The 12830-nt window shown below is 38.4% G+C and overlaps 1 protein-coding gene across 1 annotated transcript in view; it reads right to left on the reverse strand.

Annotated features, from left to right (window-relative positions):
- Positions 1 to 12830, reverse strand: part of LOC147379284 (ceruloplasmin-like) — a 41999-nt gene that overhangs the window by 23598 nt on the left and 5571 nt on the right. Inside the window, exons 6-11 of the mRNA XM_086387558.1 lie at positions 9589 to 9754; positions 6148 to 6278; positions 5549 to 5689; positions 5060 to 5271; positions 1962 to 2112; positions 1162 to 1374 (exon numbers count right to left, since the gene is read on the reverse strand). Coding sequence (XP_086243684.1) covers positions 1162 to 1374; positions 1962 to 2112; positions 5060 to 5271; positions 5549 to 5689; positions 6148 to 6278; positions 9589 to 9754 — 1014 coding nt within the window. The remainder of the gene's footprint in view (positions 1 to 1161; positions 1375 to 1961; positions 2113 to 5059; positions 5272 to 5548; positions 5690 to 6147; positions 6279 to 9588; positions 9755 to 12830) is intronic.

Genomic DNA, 12830 nt, shown 5'->3' on the forward strand with positions numbered 1-12830 from the left:
TTGTGATATCACAAAGAGTTAAGACACAAATCCATGGTATTTATAGAGTAATTTGTTTATTGCAGTGCTTCCCGCATAGCTCAGTTGATAAAGAATCTGCCTGCAATGTAGGAGACCCCAGTTCGATTCCTGGGTCGGGAAGATCCACTGGAGAAGGGATAGGCTACCCACTCCAGTATTCTTGGGCTTCCCTTGTGGCTCAGCTGGTAAAAAATCTGCCTGCAATGCAGGAGACCTGGGTTTGATCCCTGGGTTGGGAAGATCCCCTGGAGAAGGGAAAGGCTACCCACTCCAGTTTTCTGGCCTAGAGAATTCCATGGACTGTATAGTATAGTCCATGGGGTCGCAAAGAGTCAGACACGACTGAGTGACTTTCACTTTCACTTGTTTATTGTATAGCCAGTATTCAACTGGTGTCAGTACTTTTTGACCAAAAAGAGTTTTGTTTGCTTGTTTATTTTATTTTTTGTTAAGGTGGGATGAAAGAAAATACTAAAATTTTAAGTCTAACATATACCAGGCCCTTCACTACATTGCATCTATCTCATATGATTGTGTTTATTGCTTTTTATGGATTGTAAATTATTACAATCCCTGTTTTATAAATGAGGGTATTAGATTCAGAGGAAAGGGGAGGCTCCTCTGATTCCCTTAACAATTTTCTATACAAGGTGCTTTTAAAAAACTGCCAGAAGTAGTCAACCTCGTTGAAGTAAAAATATTTCCCAAGGGAGCAAAACTAGCAAGGAGAGGGATAAGAAAGGAAGGCGAAAAAGAGACGGGTAAAAAAGAAGGGAAAGGTTGATGAAGGAGGAAGACCTGGGAAACAAATGGACAGAAGAGTAAGAAATGCAGCAGATAATAGAATGAAAGCAAATTAAAATGCTTCAGAGCATATTCGTTGCTTTTGAAAAGTATGGGTTGATTTAGAGCCTGATACCTGGGAAGAGGAAAAATGGAAAGGGCTGAGAGGATTTTTGTGTATGGGAAAATGATATACTAACACTCCTATAAATTAAATGGAGCAGGGCAAAAGTATTCTTAAACATTATTTGGATAGCTTCCTTTTTTCCTGTACAAACAATATTCAGTGCATATAAAGACATTGCTTTTTCATAGTTTGGGGATATTTCAGGCTGATGGAGAAGATCCACAACTTACCTGTGGAATCAGGGGTCATAAGAAGTGTTTGGGAGTTATGGGGATTCACAACTATGGTGTCATCCCTTGATCCTAAGGAAGTGAAGGTATTTCCTGAAAAATATATCCCATGTAAGTCTTGACTTGATCCCACACTAAGAACATGCCATGAAACATTGTCTCCCAAGCACATATCTAGTCCAGGCAGATTTCCATACATGTATCCATTTATCGCTGCAAGATATTGTGACAAAGAAAAGATTGTTTAATTTATTGGTACTTGACATCTCTTGGACTCAACCAAGGACTATTCATTAAGCAGTTCATTCATGTAAGATATCAAGATTACGCAAGCCAACCCCCTTTTTTTAGATTTGATGAAACTAAGGTCAGAGAGACTTGTTCACTGTCATGAAGCTAATGAATGAAAATGTTGAGACCAGAGTCCAAGTCTCCAGATTCTAGACCATTCTTTTTTCCCTCCACACTTTAAAGTCTTCAGAAACCAACCAACCAACTCAAGAAACACCCCACCTATCCACTCCATTACTTTGGCAATAGAGAAATATGTCTTTTCTGTATCATATTTAGTAATAGCTAAAATAATGTATTGCACCAAAAAAGCATTGGTAAACATTTGATAGAATGTAACATAATCACCCAAGTAGGCACTATTTTTATTGGGAAATTATATTTAAAGAAAACATGAAACATATTAGCCAACCATTGAGGGGAAAATATGTTTCTCTTAAAAAATCTGTAATTCTTTAGGCCTAGTGAAATTAAACTGCTTAATACATTTAAGTTAAGTGTTGTCTTACAGTACATCTTGTTAGACTCTTGGAAGTTTGGATCCTCTGTATCCACATTTTCAGGCTCTGTGGTAAATATCCTGATATTTTTATCTAAGAGATAACTTCGATTTTCATCAAATATTGTGGCAAGTAGGTAAAATTCTTTGTCTATTCCTTTCTGTGGATGAGAACAGAAAAAATAAACAGACACAAAATATGCATAGTACATATCCAAAGTCTAGTCAAATGGTTGGCCCTCGTATAGGATTTCCCATGCAATGGGATTTGTATGTTCTTGGAAAAACTGATCAATTAACTTCCCCACTTATGGACTTTTTATACAAATGTATGAATCCCAGTGAATAGATTTATTGCAGAACTAAGAAGTTGGGAGAAATCTCTACCACTGTTTTCATGTAAAGCTCTTACTCTAGGGACCCCCTATATCTTAACTCCATAAAACTAAACACTATAATCACAGATGTTTATAGTGGCTTATCTTGGAAGCTTTGTAAAAAGTAAGTTAAATAAAATGTTTTCAATTCTAGAAAGTCTGTATTTTAGGGTTTCTGAAGAAATATATGTATATATTTATATTTTTGGATAAAATAGAAAAATTATATGTACTGTAAAAATATGAGGCTATATAATTTTGAACTGTGGTGTTGGAGAAGACTCTTGAGAGTCCCTTGGACTGCAAGGAGATCCAACCAGTCCATTCTGAAGGAGATCAGCCCTGGGATTTCTTTGGAAGGAATGATGCTAAAGCTGAAACTCCAGTACTTTGGCCACCTCATGTGAAGAATTGACTCATTGGAAAAGACTCTGATGCTGGGAGGGATTGGGGGCAAGAGGAGAAGGGGACAACAGAGGATGAGATGGCTGGATGGCATCACTGACTCGATGGACATGAGTCTCAGTGAACTCCAGGAGTTGGTGATGGACAGGGAGGCCTGGCGCGCTGCGATTCATGGGGTCGCAAAGAGTAGGACACGACTGAGCGACTGATCTGATCTGATAAATACATAGCCATATTTTAAAATAAAATATACACTCAATTTTATATATTTACACTGGGGATTTATAAGGCTTTTTTGTTGTTGTTCTTTAGTTGCTAAATTGTGTCTAACTGTTTTGTGACCCCACAGACTGTTGCCCACCAGGCTGCCTTTTCCATAGGATTTCCCAGGCAGAAATACTGGAGTGGGTTGCTATTTCCTTTTTCAGGGCATCTTCCCAACTCAGGAATCAAACCTGTGTCTCCGGTATTGCAGGAGGATTCTTTACCAACTGAGCCAGCTGGGAAGCCCTTATAAGGCTTTCCAATACATGAATTACAAAAGAACTTGGATATTACTTCACTTGTGAGTAAAGAACAAGGGAAATTCACTCATTAAGCATTTATTGAGCACCTACTACATGCCACAGAAGGACTGGGTTTGTTACCAAAAATTTAATAAAACCTTATCTATGGTTTCAAGGCACTTAGAGTCTAGTGGGAGAGACAGGCCAGTAAAAATAACTGCCTGGGGACGTGCTCTAACAGGGCTTCCCAGGTGGCTCAGTGATAAAGAATCTGCCTGCCAATACAGGAGACACAGGGTCAGTCCCGTGGTCAGGAAAATCCCCTGGAGAAGGAAATGTCAACCCATGCCAGTATTCTTGCCTGAAAAATCCCATGGACAGAAGAGCCTGGCGGGTTATGGTCCATGGGGTCACAAAGAGTCAGACACAACTGAAGTGACTGAGCACAGTGCTCTGACAGAAACCTACAGAAGGAACTGCAATAACCTGCAGGAACTTGAACTAACTTTAGTTGCGGAATATAGTTTGAAGAAAATGAAGGGACTCTCAGTCTGAGTTTTTATTAAAAAGTCTCCCCTTTTAGCAGGTAAAACCGTGAGGAAAGTCCATTCCAGACAGAGAGAAGAAGGGCAAAATCAAAGAGATGTGAACTAGCCATCCTTACTCAGGACTAACAGGCTAACTTTGCAGTAAGACCAGAATGGAGTGTGCAGGGTTGGAGGGCGGGGGGTGGGGGGGGGGTGGGGGAGCATGGATCTGGAAGGATCCATGGGGTCTGATATGTTGCCTTCTGAGCCAACAGACTGTAGGGTGATTTTTAGGGTTGAGAGTGCTATAATCTGATTAGAAAGGGAGGAATGTGGAGCTATACTGAAGCAGAATGGAAGCAGGGATAGGAGTTAGGAGGTTACAGGAATTCAGAAAGAGATGATGCTGCCTCAAATAAGGCAATGGGATCAGAGAGCCAGTGACCAATGCTGGAGGTGAGAAACAAGGATTGTTGATCGAAGTCCTGGGCCTGGTGGTGTCCTTCTCTAAGACACAGGATAGAGGAAAAAGAGATGACTCAGAGAGGGGTGGGACACGCAGTGGCTGTCTAGAGGGAGACAAAGAGTTAAAACAGTCAAGTGGGGACTTCCCTGGTGGTCCAGTGGTTGGTACTTTGCCTTTCAATACAGGGGATGTGGTTTTGATCCTTGGTAGGGGAGCTAAGCGGAGAAGGCAATGGCACCCCACTCCAGTACTCTTGTCTGGAGAATCCCATGGATGGAGGAGCCTGGTAGGCTACAGTCCATGAGGTCGCCAAGAGTCCCACACGACTGAGCGACTTCACTTTCACTTTTCACTTTCAAGCGTTGGAGAAGGAAATGGCAACTGACTCCAGTATTCTTGCCTGGAGATTCCCAGGGACAGAGGAGCCTGTTGGGCTGCCGTCTATGGGGTCGCACAGAGTCGGACTTGACTGACTCGACTTAGCAGCAGCAAGGGAGCTAAGATCCCACATGCCTCGTGGCCAAAACACCAAAACATAAAAAACAAGAAGCAATACTGCAAGAAATTCAATAAAGACTTTTAAAATGGTCCACATAAAAAAAAAAAATCTTAAAAAAGTAACAGAACAGTCCAGCAGAATTAAAGGTGTTTGGAACATGCCCAGAGTTCACTGGGCATGAGAAGACACAGGTCTGAAGCTGAGGAAAGCTGAGAGACACCAGGACACAGAAGTTGAAGGTGCTCACTGCACACTGCCTTTCCCCTGAAGATCCGTTTCAGGCCACCTCTCACCAAGGCATACCCAGACATAGGTCCCATCACTTAACCTGTTTGCCATCCTCTCCAAGACTTCCATTTCTGCACACAAGAAGAGGCCCTATAAGGCCGCTGTTGATGTCTGTTTTAAAATCTACTGAGGAGAAGTATGACCAGGTCAGGCAGTTGGGGTCTGTGGAAGTGGGTCCCACATCTATTGGAACTTCCCATGTATAAACGAATGTTGCACCAGGATTTACATACGAGGAGGGCGACGGGGTACCTAGTAAGAAAGAAACATTTGTGAAATAGGACCTAAGACCCAAAGTACCCTAGTCTAGCTTGTGAGATCTCTGAGATCAAGAACTGTGTCCTGCTCACACTGTGGTACCTTGGGTGACAGCTGAACAGGGCCAAAGGACCCCCTCTGCCACCGTAAGTACACAGATCTGTGATGATGTGAAAAGTAAGCGGCCCAAGGATTTTAGGAGGAGTCTGATTTTCTTGCCACTGTATTGCTGTCTGCCTTGCTTGCACCTGGGTTGAGCTGTGGTACTTGCCTCCTCCCGGTGTTCTGTAGAAGGAGCCCTCGTTGTTCTTGTTGTAAAGCAATCCATGGGGATGAATGCTGAGCGGCAGGGAAGCATTGTTATAGAAAGTGACCTGGATGATCTGCCCCACTTCTGCCTTAATGACAGGGCCTGGAAACCAACAGAGTTAGGAGTTGTCCTTGGTGTTCATAAATGTCATTGTCAGGTTGTGTTACTTGGGTGAGGTTCTTCTAGGAACAAACTGAAGGGATGATGCCATGAACCAGAAATGTGTCCAATGAAAAGAAGTCTAGGTGATTCAGTATCTTAGAAACTCACATGGATTTGCAGGGACAAAAAAAAAAATGTAGTTTCAAATCGGATGAATCCCGCCAGACTCCTCTGTCCATGGGACTCTCCAGGCAAGAATGGGAGTAGGATGCCATTTACTTCTCCAGGGGATCTTACCAACCCAGGGATTGATACTGGTCTCCCGCATTGCAGGCAGGCTCTTTACCATTTGAACCACCAGGGAATCCCAAAAACTGTGAATTGGTGAGTATTCTTTTGATGGCACAGAATATGTATAAATTGTGTTTATAATCCCACAAGCTATGAAATAATTTTACCAAGGAGTCCAAGGTGTGTTGCTTTTGCCTTCTGAGTTTGGAAGGAAGCATCTGTATATTCAAAGTAAACTAGTTTTTTGTAAGTTCCTCCGATTCTGGTTGGGCCTTGTTCAAAATAGAAGTGGGATTCACTGTGCAGAGAAAGTAGAAACAGAGAACTTTTACACTTACAATAACCATGTGAAAAGAAAGCAAGAACCTACATGCATCTTTTAAGGTATTTGTAATCTAGTACTTGTAATCTATTTGTGGAAAACTCAGCAGTGGCCACAGGACAGGCAAAGGTGTTTTTGTTCCAATCTCAAAAAAGGACAACGCCAAAGAATGTTCAAACTACCATACAATTGCACTCATTCCACATGCTAACAAGGTTATGCTCAAAATCCTTCAAGCTAGGTTTCAGTAGTACCTGAATTGAGACCTTCCAGAGGTACTAGCTGGGGTTTGAAGAGGCAGAGGAACCAGAGATCAAATTGCCAACATTAGTTGGAAAATAGAGAAAGCAAGAGAATTCCAGAAAAACATCTGCTTCGTTGACTACTCTAATACCTTGGACTGTGTGGATCACAACAAACTGGAAAATTCTTAAAGAGATGTGAGTACTAGACCATCTTACTTGGCTCCTGAGAAACCTGTATGCATATCAAGAAACAACAGTTAGAACCATACATGGAACAACTGACAGGTTCAAAATTGGGAAAGAAGTACGTCAAGGCTGTATATTGTCACCCTTTTCTTGTTTAACTTCTATGCAGAATACATCATGTGAAATGCCAGGCTGGATGAATCACAAGCTGGTATCAAGACTGCTAAGAGAAATATCAACAACCTCTGATATGTAGATGATACCACTCTAATGGCAGAAAGTGAAGAGGAACTAAAGAGCCCCTTGATGAGGGTGAAAGAGGAGAGTGAAAAAGCTGGCTTCAAACTCAACATTAAAAAACTAAGATCATGGAATCACTTCATGGCAAATAGAAGGGGAAAAAGTGGAAGTAGTGACAGATTTTCTTTTCTTGGGCTCCCAAATCACTGTGGATGGTGACTGCAGCCATGAAATTAAAAGATGCTTGCTCCTTGGAAAGAAAGCTATGACACACTTAGACAGTACATTAAAAAGCAGAGACATTGCTTTGTCGACAAAGATCCATATAGTCAAAGCTATGGTTTTTCCAGTAGTCATATATGGATGTGAGAGTTGGACTAAAGAAGGCTGAGCACAAAAGAATTGATGCTTTCGAATCATGGTGCTTGAAAGACTTTTTAGAGCTTTGTGGCTCAGCTGGTAAAGAATCTGCCTGCAGTGTGGGAGACGTGGGTTCGATCCCTGGGTTGGGAAGATCCCTTGGAGAAGGGAAAGGCTACTCACTTCAGTATTCTGGCCTGGAGAATTCCATGGACTACAGTCCATGGGGTTGCAAAGAGTCGGACACGACTGAACGACTTTCACTTTCACTTTTGGACGGGAAGGAGGTCAAACCCTTTAGTCCTAAAGGAAATCAACCCTTTGCTTTGAATATTCATTGGAAGGATTGGTGATGAAGCTCCACTTGGCCATCTGATGTGAAGAGCTGACTCATTGGAAATGACCCTGATGCTGGGAAAGATTGAAGGCGGGAGGAGAAGGGGACAACAGAGGATGAGATGGTTGTATGGCATCACCGGCTCGATGGATCTTAATTTGAACAAACTCTGGGAGACAGTGAAGGACAGAGGAGCCTGGTGCACTGCAGTCCATGTACTGCAAAGAGCCAGACATGACAGAGGCTGAACAATAGCAATGTATTTATAAAAATAATGCATGCTCATTGTAGAGAATTTGGAAAATAAAAATATATATATAACAAAAAATTTAAGATCCTCATAATTCTACCATCTCTATATAATCACTATCAACATTTTCCATGGATATCTTTTCAGTCTTTTGTCTGTGCATGTATACAAGTCTCTGTCTGATCTATACATTTTTCTTTTGGAATAAAATTTTAAAAACATTAAGACTGATTTTTTTTAAGGCAGGTAGTAATAAACATTGCTTTTAAAACAATGTGCTGAGATGCTAGAGTACTGAGATAAGAGATGTCATTCTTAACTTTTTAATTCTATTGTAATAACATAAAATGAGGACAATTGTTTCCTAGGAGGAAATAATGGCTTGCAATGCTGAGACAGCATCAAATTTCATAACCAGAAGAATCATGTGAGCTGAAAGAATCTATTAATTCATACTTATTTTAGTCAATATAAAATGAGAGTTGAATCTAATTTTTGTTCTAAGCCCTGATAGGCTTTTCATAATTAACACAAAATTTCCATTACACAGATTGAATAATTTGTTGATGAGCGTTAAAGTAAGAAAATATTCTTAAATATTAAAGTAAGAAAATATTCATTTGATAGAACATTCTCAGTTTTCTTAAATTTTCTGAGTAAATTAAAAAAATAAATACTATGGGAATATTATTTTTTGGTGGTAATAGAACTTAATATTTTCTGACATAAAACTTTCATTCAATAGACCAAAAGAATTACAACTCCTGTAATTTTCAAGTTGGTAAATATATTTAGCAGTCAGACTACAGAAAAACTTTTTGTGCACTTCTAAAGGCTGATACCACAGTAATGTATTTTAGTCTTAGTTTTTGGTTATCAAAGAAATAATTGGTAATAAATTCTTAGGTGTTATTGAGTAAATATATATATATATACATACACATATAAAATATGATTTAAGGATGACACAAGAAATGATCGACTATACCCTCAGATCTTAGCAGGAAAGTACAAATTACATGTGAGGAATATTTTTTAATTTTTGTAAAATTGCAATTGACAACATGATTCACTATGTTTTTAAGTATCTTATAATTATAAACAAATCCATTTTAAAATTTAATGCTAAGAAAAAGATGAGAAGTGTGTTTTTCTTTGCAGTGGCTTCCAAGGCATTTAGAGAAAAATGCTATATAGCAAAGATTCTTCGGCTGAATATTTTCCAATTATTATTATAATTATTTTCCCATCTTTATTTTTTTTTCAATAGCCTCCAGCTGCCAAATGCTAGATTTAATTATTTATCAGGACCAGCGTGTGTTTAGACATACTGCTTGCAGTATAACACGTCAGCATTATTAAAATTGAAATTAGAGATCCATTAAGACTCCATAAAAGCCAAAGAATGCCAGTATTTGGGGACCTTGGAGATTTTCATTCTATTTTTTTTTAATTTAAATTTATTTATTTTAATTGGAGGCTAATTACTTTACAATATTGTATTGGTTTTGCCATACATCAACATGAATCCGCCACAGGTGTACACCATCTTTATTTTATCAGTATCTTTTTATTATAAAATGCTTAAGTCCTTGTAGGAATAGCTAGGTTATGAAAAAGTCCAATTATCTTTATTTAACCATGAATATTTTAATCACTGAATATTACCTTCCAGCTTCTGTTAAACTATTTCCACTGAAGAAATCTATGCCAGATGGCGCATAGTCCCAAAAAATTTCTTTAGCAGCAATGTAATAATGAACAACTTGTGTCCCCGTAACATCTGCTGGAGATTTTTGGCAATCCCTTACATTGAAGAAAGCCTGCATACTCTCTGAAAAATAGTAAATCCAAGTAGAGAATGTTATGAAAACATTAAAACATTTTTCTTAGTCCATATATATATATTTTAAAACTGTAGCCAACAACATTGCAACTTCCCTTTCTTTTCAGAAATTTGAGGTATTTTATTTAAGGAATCCTGAAATGTATGAAGCAAGTATAAGACTCAGGATGCCAAAGTGAATGTTGAGGAGTGGATATTAGTGGAGATTAATAACCAGCACTGGACCAACTCCTAAGGAATATGGTACCTGCCTACTGAGAGGAATTTGAGTCTGTTTAATCCCAAGTATCTTCCCTTATGGTTCTGAAGTTGTTACCATTAATTACTAGATTAACTAGTTGGCAGGCAGGAAGAAAACCAAGGCAGGTACGTTTTCATAAGAGCATAAGTCCTGTGTTTTGATTTAAGAGCAACATAGGTGGGAGTGTAAATTCATACAGACTTTTTGGAAGATGATTAGGCAGCCTTTTTAAAAATTAAGAACACTTCCATTAAAAACTTTCGCTTCTTTCAGTTAGGCAAGATAAAAATTTGCACATACATAAAAAGATACAAATAAAAAGTGGCTAGCTATAACACTGTTAGTGACTTAAATGGGAAAGAAATCCAAAAAAGAGGGGATATACATATATGTATATGTATAGCTGAATCACTTTGCTGTACAGTAAAAATTAACACAACATTGTAAATAAACTATACAATAAAACTTTTAAAAATAAAACACAAAATAAAGGAGTAGCTTTATTTTGGGAATGTCATGGAAAAGATTCTTGCCTGGAGAATTCCATGGACATATTCTTGCCTGCAGAATTCCATGGACAGAGGAACTTAGCAGGCTGCAGTCCATGGGGTCACAAAGAGTCGGACATGACTGAGCGACTAACACACACATACACACACAGTGAACCAAGAAAGTGAAAGCAATTTAGATATCTATCAATAGCGGAATGGTTAAATAAATTAGCCTACATCTCAAACAAACACAGAAAACTATACAGCCATTTAGAAAAGTAAGCTAGACAAACCTATGGATACTAAATGGGAAAGGAGGGGAGAGGGAAGATTGGGACTGACATATATACACTATTGATACTATGTGTAAAATAGATAACTAATGAGAACCTACTGTATAGCACAGGAACTCTACTCAGTGCTCTGTGGTGACCTAAATGGGAAGGGAATCCAAAAAAGAAGGGATATATATATATATATGTATATGTATAGCTGAATCACTTTGCTGTACAGTAGAAGTAACACAGCAACTATAAGATAAACATTTTAAAAATAAAACTTAAAAAATAAAAGAGTAGCTTAGAAGTATAGGGAATGTCATGGAAAAGATTTTGAGATATAAGGATGCGTAAAGAAAGCAAGCAGCAGAAGACAGAAAAACCTATTATATACAAATAATAACCTATTTTTTTAAAGTTAATAGTTAAATAAAACCTATTATATGGGGTGTGATCTCCTTATTTAAAACAGTACCTGTGCATTTTTATTTCTAAGCGTTCATGTATATTGTATGAAAATACATAGTAAACAGCTAAATACACATTTGTGTAGACACAAATGGCTTACAGGGATTATTCACTGGAGAGGAACTGGGATGGTGGTGGGGTAGGGTTGGACTAATGGCACATTCTTAAACTATTTCTCCAAAGATGAATGCTAAATCTGATTGTGTGTGTGTGTGTGTGAGCGCGCGCGCTAATTTTGGTGGTGTAAGCACTTTCCTGTGGCCAGATTTGAAGCTACCACAAGTTTATCACCTGGCTTATTTAATTAATAAGTAGCTTAGAAGCTCTCTGGAGCTCCTAAGAGGTGGCTGTCATATACCACATTAGACTTTCGCTCTTTCTGCCTGCTGCCTTCACCAAATTCTTCCCTCCCTCCACTCCTTCCTCTTTGCTTTCTTCCTTTCTTTCCAGCAAGTCTATTCATGCATTCTTATAATTACTAAAAACAAAACATACACAAAAAAGCCAAAACAAACAGACAAACCAAAAAACACCCCAAACTACACCATGGGAAGAGAAGAAACACAGGGGAAAGCTGTGTAGTCCACTAGCCAAGCTTTTTTCATTGTGTCCAAGGTTGACCCTATCTTTCCTGCAGAGTTGAAGAGGAAAGACCTGGCTTAAAGGCAACATCTATAAATGAGGTCAAGAGGAGAAGTAGGTCTGGTGTACATTTTAACCTTTAAAACATATTTTAACCTTTAAAACATATTTTAAAGCAATATTCCTTTCTAAGTGAGAACTTTTGTATTAATATCATTAAATTCTGTCCTTGAGTTACAACAGCCGTGTGTGGGTCTCCCTTTTCTCACAACCCTGGGAAGGAGGGACACAGCACACGGGAAATCCCAATAAGTACGTGTTGTTTAGTTGTTATTTTTTTTTGTTTGTTTAGTTGTTTAAATAATTAATTGAAGTATGGTGCTAACCAAAGTATTGGACTTAGAAATAAGAAAGGTTTTTATCAGAGAAGTAAATCCCATTTTTGTAAAAAAGGGAGAAAAGTTAAACTCTTCAGTTCAAGTAACAATTGTGTTTTCTGACTGAAAAATAATACAAAACATTTTACATGATTGCATGCAGAGTTTAGTCAGATTTAAGAATAGAGAAGATCAGTAATTTCATAATGGGCCTTTCTATTATTAAATATGAAGTGTGATTGAAGAGGGAAATAAACCAGGAAACCATTACTGGGTACCGGTTCAGAATTTACATAACACTTGGACCTATATAATTTCTGACTCTCACAGGGTTTTGGATTAGTATTTCAACCTCTTGGAAGTTGTCTTCTCAATTTAAAATAGAAGAGTAATTATATGAACTCTGTCAGACACTCAAGGCTCACTGGATAACAAATATATACTTTTTTTTGGTAAAAACAGCAACAAAAATAATCCTATATGACTAAAAGTGCTTATTACCATAAAGTTAAAAGTGTCAGAGACCTGAGTTCTGGTTCTGACTGTATTACTGACTTTGCAAAAGGCAATCCTGTCACCTGCCTGATGGTGACATCTTTCCCCATTTGGAAGATGAGGCGTTTGTTA

Source organism: Bos grunniens, chromosome 1, assembly GCF_055505025.1.
Source record: "Bos grunniens cultivar Pamir isolate PY7600 chromosome 1, Bosgru_T2T1.0, whole genome shotgun sequence".
Classification (NCBI taxonomy): Eukaryota; Metazoa; Chordata; class Mammalia; order Artiodactyla; family Bovidae; genus Bos; species Bos grunniens.